The sequence below is a fragment of the Penaeus japonicus genome, unplaced genomic scaffold, assembly GCF_977035675.1.
Source record: "Penaeus japonicus unplaced genomic scaffold, GWHDUDI00000001_assembly GWHDUDI00000008, whole genome shotgun sequence".
In the NCBI taxonomy this organism is placed as follows: Eukaryota; Metazoa; Arthropoda; class Malacostraca; order Decapoda; family Penaeidae; genus Penaeus; species Penaeus japonicus.
The window spans coordinates 22,301,454-22,311,453 of record NW_028234410.1 but is presented as its reverse complement, the minus strand read 5'-3'; the positions used below and the strand labels follow the sequence as shown (position 1 = coordinate 22,311,453).

The window sequence follows — 10,000 nt, the reverse complement described above, 5'->3', positions numbered from 1 at the left end:
TCACTGAACATCTCCCAAGGAAAATATACATTGATGACAACCGCACAAACCAACCACAAATATATACCTTTGTTGGGAAGAGACGTATCTACACTGTGTTAGAGTCCGCGCAGCCTTTGGTGAGGATTGGAATACAGGCGAGAGTAGCGAGGACGCACGAGCAAAAGTGCGCGCGAACATGTCGGCTAGCAATGGAATGATCAGCTGATTGCGCTTTGGCTGACTCTCGGCAACGCGATGGAAAGTGTCGTACCGCTTTTATTATGTTGATTTTCTTTATTTCCAAAGATATGATGTTATAAATCTTATGAGTCATATGGGCATAGTTAAGATGTTTTGCGTATATATGCTGGTATTTGTATTTGTATTAGGATCTACTGACTTATGTGTATGTTTTTTTTTAGCTTAGTGTGCCAGACGTATGATTATGATTGCTTTCACAGCTTAATGGAAATATTTACCACTTTTTTATAATGCTATTTTCAATCCTCGTATAATTAAGGGAAACCAATAAAATAACACATATATATATATACTTGTCATGAAAGCATTGCCATAAGAACTGATAACAATAGCTCCGATAACAACAAAAACAAAACCGAATTTCCGCTGTGGATAATTCCATGTTACACACAATCAGGTCATGGCTATCTTGCAGCTAAATTCATGGTTAATTTTCTAAGAGAGAGCAAGCTGTGTAAGGTTACATGTCTAGAAGTGTGGGTTGCGTTAAGCGTGCATGTTCATTGGGCCCTCAAATGACATACAATTTAATATTGAACATCGCTTCGACCACGCAAAGCATATACAGTAAAGATATATATCCGAGAATCACATTACATTATAACAGTTTTGCGCTTTACACTGTTTTGCTTTTGTTAGAAATGGCGAAATTTTATGTTTGAGTAAAAGATTTGAGTTTTCTATTTCCCATTCCAATTTATCAATCACACTCATGCTCCTCTCTCTCTCTCTCTCTCTCTCTCTCTCTCTCTCTCTCTCTCTCTCTCTCTCTCTCTCTCTCTCTCTCTCTCTCTCTCTCTCTCTCTCTCTCTCCCTCCCTCTCTCTCCCCTTCTCTCTCTCTCTCTCTCTCTCTCTCTCTCTTCTCTCTCCCTCCCTCCCCCCCCTCCCTCTTTCTCTCTCTCTCTCTCTCTCTCTCCTCTCTCTCTCTCTCTCTCTCTCTCTCCCCTCTCTCTCTTCTCTCTCTCTCTTCCCCTCTCTTCTCTCTCTCTCTCTCTCTCTCTCTCTCTCTCTCTCTCTCTCTCTCTCTCTCTCTCTCTCTCTCTCTCTCTCTCCCTCTCCCCCCTCCTCTCTCTCTCTCTCTCCTCTCTCTCCCTCTCCCCCCCTCTCTCTTTCCATTTTTTCTCTATATGTATTTTTCTTCTCTTTTTTTATCCACGATATTAGCTTATGAGAGAAATTGTACGAAAGCATCCGAAACGGTAACGACCTTTGCGTTGCATGTGGTGTGTAGGACATTTTCATTTTGTTCGACCTTTCAATTAACTAAGCCATCCCAGCCCTCATTTTGATATTTCCTCACTCAGCCTTGTGGTCGCAATAAACAACTCCAAATTCTTATTATTCTTGAGAGCTACTGAGAGTTTATTGTGAAGTTGGCATTTGTATTGTTGGAGAGTTCTCTGAGATCACCATTTGCCTTTCATTTTAATTTATTCTTCTTTTCCCTCAAAATTGAAACTGCTTGGTATTATGTCAACAGTTTAACTGGCCGTCCCAGTATCAAATGTCAAAGCGTTTAAAGAGTTTGCAGGGATCAAATTTGCATATCACACTGACGCAAAGTCAGCATCATCATAATTCCACCGTAATTTACCTAATGAGAAGAGCAAAACCAACTATTTCTAAACCGCCAAGACTTAAATACGTCACGCGAAAACATAACCTGCCTCGCCAAATGCGAAATCGGTGTTCTCATCATACTTCCCGTCAGGCAATCATGCAAGCTCATCAGACTGCACAGGGTGCAATGGTACATGCAAGCCAATGGTACTCTTAGTTGTCACCGCTTGTCATCCATTCTGAAGAGTTGATGCCAGTGTTTATTCTCTAAATTCCCCGGTAAGGCCAGGGCATCTTCCGGGTCGTGGATAGCGATTTTGACATCTTTACGGGGCACTGCACCTGTCATCTTTAGCAAGGAAAAGATGAGTTTAACGTCTAAATAAAATCGTTATACTTCAGTAAATGATCACGCCAGTGCATTTTCGCCTCGATATAATGAACAACTGAGTATAGATGTTTAGCCAGTTGTGCAACCCCTTGCGGCAAGGTTCTACTCCAGGCAAACTCATCTTGCATACAAGCACGGAATCCTGCTGATGCTATCTGGTATCGTCTGCGACGGTATCTGTGAATGACCTAATAGCCACGCATATGTACACCCTCCCATCGGCTGAGTTCGAGGCTATCCACCTGGGTGGTCATACATTGGTCTCCATTCACATATAGGACTTGAAACAGTGTTCCAATGACATACCGCCTCTCCTACCTCACCCCATCTCAGTTTCTCGCCCCTCAAGTTTCATTCACTGATACACATTAAAGAATATGGCTGAGCGCCTAGCACGATAGAACCATGACCTATGACCTACTGCCCCTCTACACCAAGTAGCTCACACAGTCGAAAGGGCGCTTTTTGAGTGATAGACGACTGCATGTCATACCTAACAATAAATCCTCAGTGCGCAGTTAGTTATTCGGTGGTCATGGATGTCTGTGTCGCGCACGTACCACCATTTCTGCAGCAAAAAGGCAGAACGCATTAACTCCAAAATCCATGTTTTGAGAAAATCGATGTTAAAGGTTTGGCTGCATGTACATTTACTCCTATCATTGTGATCGATATACAAAACTGACCATACTTTTATTGACATTCAGACACCATGATGGTTGTATCAAATTCGTCTTTAAATGACGATTCCACAGATACCAAATTCATAAAAATCGCATTTTTGGAGTTAATGCGTTCTGCCTTTTCACTGCAAATTTGTTCGACGGACAGGCCAGTCAAGGCGCTGTACTCAGTCACACTCCAGCTACTGTCGTATCCAAGACCAGCATTGGCGTTGCGATTAATTTCCATTCTCCTGTCTGTATCCAAGGTAATAATCGTAAGAAATTATTGCATCCAACAGTTTATGTCTCTTTTTGAGAATATCAAAACAAGAAGATATTTGATGTCCTTTTGATCTGCATCTTGTAACATTTTTACTAGCAGGCATTATTTTTCCCTACATTACTAAAGATAGATGATTAGCATTTATGAAGCTCCACGCAATTGTTGTTGGGGTTTGATGGTAACTGGCACACAGCAATAGCTTTGCGCTTTCTTACCGCAAAGAAGAGGTATTGCTTGCGGGTATTTTAACCATGTTGACTGTGGCAGGAACATCAAGCATCATGAATATGCATATGAGTGCGTGTATATATACATGTGTGTGTGTGTGTGTATATATATATATATATATATATATATATATATATATAGATAGATAGATAGATAGATAGATAGATATATACATGTATAGATAAATACACATGTATACAATATATTATATATATATATATATTATATATATATATTTATATATATATATATATATTATATATAATATATATATATATATATATATATATATATATATATAATATATATATGTGTGTGTGTGTGTGTGTGTGTGTGTGTGTGTGTGTGGTATTATATATATATATATATATATAAATATATATCAGGAATTATATATATATATATATATATATATATATATATATATATATATATATATATATATATATATATACACGCAAACATACACAATTGTGTTGTATGTTTTGTATTCGGAGAAGGAAAGAGAATAAGAGACGTACTGTATATACACGTACGCACACAAAATATTATATATCATATAATAATTTCCCATATCCCCCCGACCCTTTTTTGCAAACGTGGTCAAAAATCTTGTTAAAATCTCTTTCACTTTGAATCTCCCTGCCACATAAGTTGTTGATATCGATGTCAGGAGTAGCAGTTATTTTCCTTCCATTTGTCTACTTCACATCTTTCTTGTTATTCTTATTGTTATTACAATTCATTGCCTAACTGTTGCCGTTTTCTACAGTAATTTTATGTCTACTTTGTGATAGTAAATCAAATATGCGTTGATATACTCTAATATATAACGCAATAAACAATAGGATATATACTATGCAGTGTAACATAATGACTTCTACTGTATATGATACGTGTATGTGTCCGTCCGTTTATCTAAAGAAAAAAGATAGTTACTATAGTCAATCGACTCTAACTTGAGCAACGGAGAAACCCCCATTGTTTACAAATCTATAAATGTTCCATATATATTATCTTTATGTAATATATATATATATATATATATATATATATTTATATATATATATTCATAATACAATAATAATACAATGGTGTTTTGAATGACTTGGGATTTGAGAGAAAGACAACGCCCAAAGGCTGAAGTTAAAATCAAGAGTATAAGTCAAATCCTTTTTTCGGATCTCTCCTTGGAACTAAGATAGGTCTATCACTATGGCGTGTACCGTAGCTATAACTTACGGGTTAACGCTACAACATATCCGTTAAAGGGGTTTATAACCTGATAAGAGAACATGCGATGTTTGTGATATGAATGTTGTTAAGTTTGGTTAGGTCAGGCAAAGTAAAGTAATTTAGGTTATGCGAGGTTAGATACGGCAACACCAAGGGAAGGGGCAACCCTGGGTAGAGGAGGCCCATGGGACGACCAAGAAAGTCGTGGCTTGGGTGAATCGACCAAGCCTGTTAAGTGGAAGTAGGGATGAGGCCATGCCCCTGCATGGCGGCTTTCTAAGAGGAATCCTCGTGGCTAGAAGCGGAGGGTGGACGTGGTAGTGCGCCCTTTCCAGCTTTAGCCCCTTGTACACCAAAGATAAACAATAGGTCCTTAGTAATTCTGAGGTAGTTTCATAGTATTTCCATAAACGGTTCCTGGGATATTTTCATGACAATCAGCAGCAGGGACTTTATTATTTCACCATGAAAATAAAGTCTGTCGGATATTTGGACAAAATACTTGATATCTACTGTATTTTGGGTATTGTGACTGAGGTTTCCTTGAAGAAGCCATAACTCAAGCCCAAATTGGCGCCAACCTTCAAGTGGCGCCCGGGTCACATGCCCGCTTGCCCCACCCTAGTTACCCCACTGGTCAGCAGTTTCTAGGTCGAGTTAGCGGGCATGAACCATGACTCCTGACAGTAGTTCATGGATGCACTTCTTTAGCGCAGTATGCAAACTTCTTAAAAAAGGCACTTTTATAATGAAGCAATATTCATAAAGTTTTAGAAAAAAGAAAAGAACGCTACAGTGTCACTTATGTGTCTAGAATTTTATTGTCTGCCATCCCCGCTCTCATTCTTTTGTGGATCTATGAGTTCATTTGTTCGTGCTTGTATATATTTGTTTGTTGGTCTTTATGGTGAAATCAACGTTTTAATTACAAAATTAGGATAAGCAATACTATAACATGAACGAAAAATGAATGAATTTTAATTCCAGAAATCATTCATTAAAAAAAAAACAATGAAAGTAAATTCATACAACACAAAATATGATAATTACAATTGTATCCTCATATACACCAATATATTTCAGATGATCCTTGTCTCATATCATGAAAGCATACGCTTATGCAACTTCCTCCGTATCCTGGCAGATGCGACTGATCGTCTGGACAATCTCTTGCACCTGCAGAATGAACATCGGAAGTACGTCGCCGTGCGGAAAGAGGGCGAGGCACTCGTCTTCTAGCACGGATTTCCAGTAGAGTAAATGCCATCGGGCGTCCATGGCGAATCTGCGAGCGCCGGCGTCCTCCTCCGAGAGGCGGGTGGAGCAAGAAGAAAGAGGGGAGCTGGCGAGGGGCGAGGGGAGAGCGTCGGCGGCGTATGAAAGCTGGTCTTGAGAGAGGGCCGACTCCAGGGCCGCCAGCGCCGCGTCCAGAGAGGGGACGCCTGCTGCAGTCCCATCCTGTGGGATATCCTCGGAAGTCCTGGGTGATGGTCGCCGATCCTTCGCATTGCCTGTGGATGTATGAGGGAGGCCAGTTAATAGTCACACAAGCGGTCGATCGTTGCTTTTCCTTCTCTGTCTGTCTGTTTGTCTGCCTATTTGTTTGTCTGTCTGTCTGTGTCAGTTTCTACAACTTGAAAGGGAGGACACGCCGAAAATCCGGCCGGATATCCTGCAACATGTATAGACGAACCTGACCATTTTCAAGCAAGAAAAAATGTCAGTATGCAAGTAAAATGCCGTCGGTAGATCCGTTTTAATTCCAAGAAATTAATTCTAAAGTAAGAAATATTCCACAGACTTGGTGATAATAACAAATTGAGTAAGTTCAATGTATTTCCGTAAATTAATTTGTTTGAGGTTTCTGAATACATGAGTAGATAGAATTGTATAGCCACCATCGATGTATTGATAATTAAATACTTACAACCACCTTCCGCTCTCTCTTTCTCTCTGTTTTTGTGTGTCTGTCAGTATTGTTCTCTCTCACCTTGACGACCCCTATCTAAGTTTTTTATCTATCTATCTAACTGTATGCCTACTCATCTTACTGAATATACAAAACAACAACAAAAACAAAAACAACAAAAATAATAATGATATAATTAATGATGATGATGACAATACTAATTATAATGACAATGATGATGATGATGATGATAATAATAATAATAATAATAATAATAATGATGGTAATGATGGTAATGATGATAGTAATAATAATAATGATAATAATAATAATATCAAGAAGAAGAACAACAACAGCATCAACAATAATAATAATAAAAACAACAATAATAGTGACAACAACAATGATAATACCTTCCCAGTCCCACCACTCGTAAAGGATAAGACCAGCAGTGGATGCGACTAAAAGTGGCCAGTCATGAACGATAAGATAAGAAGCAGATCAACACAAATTGCGGCTCAAAAACATAGAAAGCTAATAATAAAATAGTTTAAAGCTTAACGAATAAGATATGCTTGCATGATTGAAAGCATGTTTTTGAATGATTTGTCTGATTACGTTAAAGATAGGATTTTCATCATAGTTATTTTTATTACCATTGTTTTTACCTTTATCCCCATTGTTGTTACAATATCATCCTTCTAATATCTTAGTTGCTAATATTATCATCAATATTATTCCTGTTACTGTCACTGTCATTAATATCAATCTCATTGAAAAAAACATTCTTGTTGGTATCACTTTTTTTCTTAATATCATCATTCGTACCATCATTATCACCACTGTTACCGCCACCATCTTTATTACTACAAGTCCACCAAAGCAAACACAAATCACAGACCCATCACGGCTTTCCCGACGCGCGCGACGACCCTGCTCACAACAGAGGCGACGGTGTAGGCCAGCTCGAAGCCCAGGTCCTCCTCCGCGCCAGCCCTCGTGCCTACTGGGAAAGAACCCTTCTCTGGGGCGATTTACTTGTCTATATTGTAACATGAAGAGGTTTGGCTATGTCTCATGACGTGGTTAGCTCTATGGGTGGCTATCCCTTTATTTGGCTGTCTGATCGTTGCTCTATCCGTTTACTTAATTTATTCTGACTAATTATACATTAATTTTATATTGATATATGCATATATATATGTTCACACACTCTCTTTCATATTCTATATACACATACACATACAAAAACACACACATACAGACTCACAGACACACACAGACACACACACACACATACACACACACTCACTCACACACACTCACTCACTAACACACGCACAGAAACACACACAAACACACACACACACACACACACACACACACACACACACATATATATATACATATACATATATATATATATATATATATATATATATATATATATATATATATATATATATATGTGTCTGTGTGTGTGTGTGTGTGTGCGTGTGTGTATGTGTGTTTGTATGTGTGTGTATATACATACATGCATATATATATATATATATATATATATATATATATATATATATATATATATATATATATATATATATTTCTGTGTTTCATCAAATCGAAGATAAACTACTAGTTCTCCACAGAGCCACAGGCACATACTCACCACAGATGCGAGAAATATTGATCAACGCCTCAACGAGAAGATTTCCCGACCTTAACAACAGAGGCGGCGCCGTGCACAGAGGGGTCACTACCCCTGTGACTTTGCCCAACACGCACCACTGACAAATGAGGTCAGGAAAATAGTAAAAGTTAGTATGTCATCAAGTCAGGTAACTGCACGAATATTACGTTAACTTGACCTAAACCCTAACACACTTAAAAAGTAAATCCATAAAGCCAATGAATATTTGTTTTGGATCTTCATTTTCGAAACCACTTAAATGGGCCTGGAATTTGTAACTTTAATATTTTTCTTCTGGATATTCATAGAATATAAGATGCTAAAGAAGCTAGGGATTTCGAGCCGAGTTAACATAGGAATAGTGAATAAACTATCATAAAAATCACTGTAAATAGATATCAAGATATTTCCCATAAACTTGGCAGTACGGTTAATTAATTATACACAGGAGTTAGGTGAGTTAATAGTATTAAATTTGATTGAGCTAGAACACAGAGTGTGGACGTGATTAGCTAGCTGCGTCATGCAGGTGAAGCCGAGCGTGACGGGCAAATTAATACATATCTACCTTTCAATTAATTTATTCCTTTGTCTTTAATTATCTGTCAATAATTATATGGACGTCTATCTGTATGCCTCTCTACATTTATATGTGTACCCCCCCCCCCTTCTCTCTCTCTCTCTCTCTCTCTCTCTCTCTCTCTCTCTCTCTCTCTCTCTCTCTCTCTCTCTCTCTCTCTCTCTCTCTCTCTCTCTCTCAGTGTGTGTGTATTTGTGTCTATGACTGTATATGAGTGTATATATTGCATGTACATTAATGATATTTCAATGATTTAGAAACAAATGTAATCTTTGGAACAACGAACAGATCAAGTCATGGTAGGAAGAAATAGAATACAAAAGGACGGAGTTATAAAAGGTCTTAACGGGAACGAGTTAACAATTACATTCGTATTCATGAATATGAGTGAACATGAAAAAGAAGAATCGAAGGTAAAAAAAAAACGTATTAGATGTATAGATAAGGAAATACATATATGTATCTTTAAAAATCATCCAAAAAGGACATCATCTAGGACAGTAAAGAATAATCTTGTGTGCTTAAAAGTAATACGGCAACAAACCCAGTGTGCGGTGCGATCGTGGTGCCGCCGGCGGTGGTCTTGGCGGCGATCGTAAAGTTGTGGAGGAGGCCCTTCTCTGTCTGCCCTGAGGAGCATAGCAACAAACCTAGCTGTCACACCTAAACAAGTCTCCTCCAGGTTTCTGTCCGCTTTCTGCGTCTCGCCCACCCGTTCTCCTAAGACCTGGAAGAATAAACGTTGTTCGATCTAGCAATTATTTCTAATTTTGCGTATTATCCACTTCTTCATCTCATCAACCACTGAGGATCGTTATAATCTATTGCCATGAACATCATCATAACAATCAGTATTATTTTACGGGTGTATTTCAAATCTTCAAATCCTAAAGACCGAATTTACCTGTGCGATCTCGCGACATTTGAGCCAGTCTACAGGCGTTCCAGCCTTGACGCGCTCCAGTTCTCGTTCCATTTCTACCGCTAACGTCTGAGAAGAACTAAGGGCCCAGTTCTCTTGCCTCTTGGGATTCAGTGGTTCATGTGAAGCTTGCTGAGGAAGTATAACTCCAGGATGAGCTACTCCTGGCACCTCCCCAAGATATCCACTTACCCTCGCCTCTTGAACAGGATCCTGAGCAGTTGTTCCAGTCCTTATGGGGTGTCGCGTTGCTCCTGCCACCCCTCTTTGATGCTGAACTAGAACCCCTAGC

The 10,000-nt window shown here is 38.7% G+C and overlaps 2 protein-coding genes across 4 annotated transcripts in view; both read right to left on the bottom strand.

Annotated features, from left to right (window-relative positions):
• The window catches only part of L2HGDH (L-2-hydroxyglutarate dehydrogenase), a 12,285-nt gene extending 12,058 nt beyond the window's left edge, over positions 1-227 (bottom strand). The window contains exon 1 of the mRNA XM_043024262.2: positions 68-227. Coding sequence (XP_042880196.2) covers positions 68-180 — 113 coding nt within the window. The 5' untranslated portion in view covers positions 181-227. The remainder of the gene's footprint in view (positions 1-67) is intronic.
• A 5,338-nt stretch (positions 228-5,565) lies between these two features.
• LOC122258373 (uncharacterized) overlaps positions 5,566-10,000 on the bottom strand; it is a 23,902-nt gene continuing 19,467 nt past the window's right edge. For 2 of the 3 annotated variants that reach the window (XM_086539253.1, XM_043024260.2), the window contains exons 3-7: positions 9,691-10,000; positions 9,331-9,513; positions 8,186-8,303; positions 7,418-7,522; positions 5,566-6,118 (exon numbers count right to left, since the gene is read on the bottom strand). The exon at positions 9,691-10,000 is cut by the window's right edge and continues 545 nt beyond it. In XM_086539253.1, the coding sequence (XP_086395379.1) occupies positions 5,724-6,118; positions 7,418-7,522; positions 8,186-8,303; positions 9,331-9,513; positions 9,691-10,000 (1,111 nt within the window). In that variant the 3' untranslated portion in view covers positions 5,566-5,723. The remainder of the gene's footprint in view (positions 6,119-7,417; positions 7,523-8,185; positions 8,304-9,330; positions 9,514-9,690) is intronic. The other variant, XM_043024261.2, reaches the window with a different exon arrangement.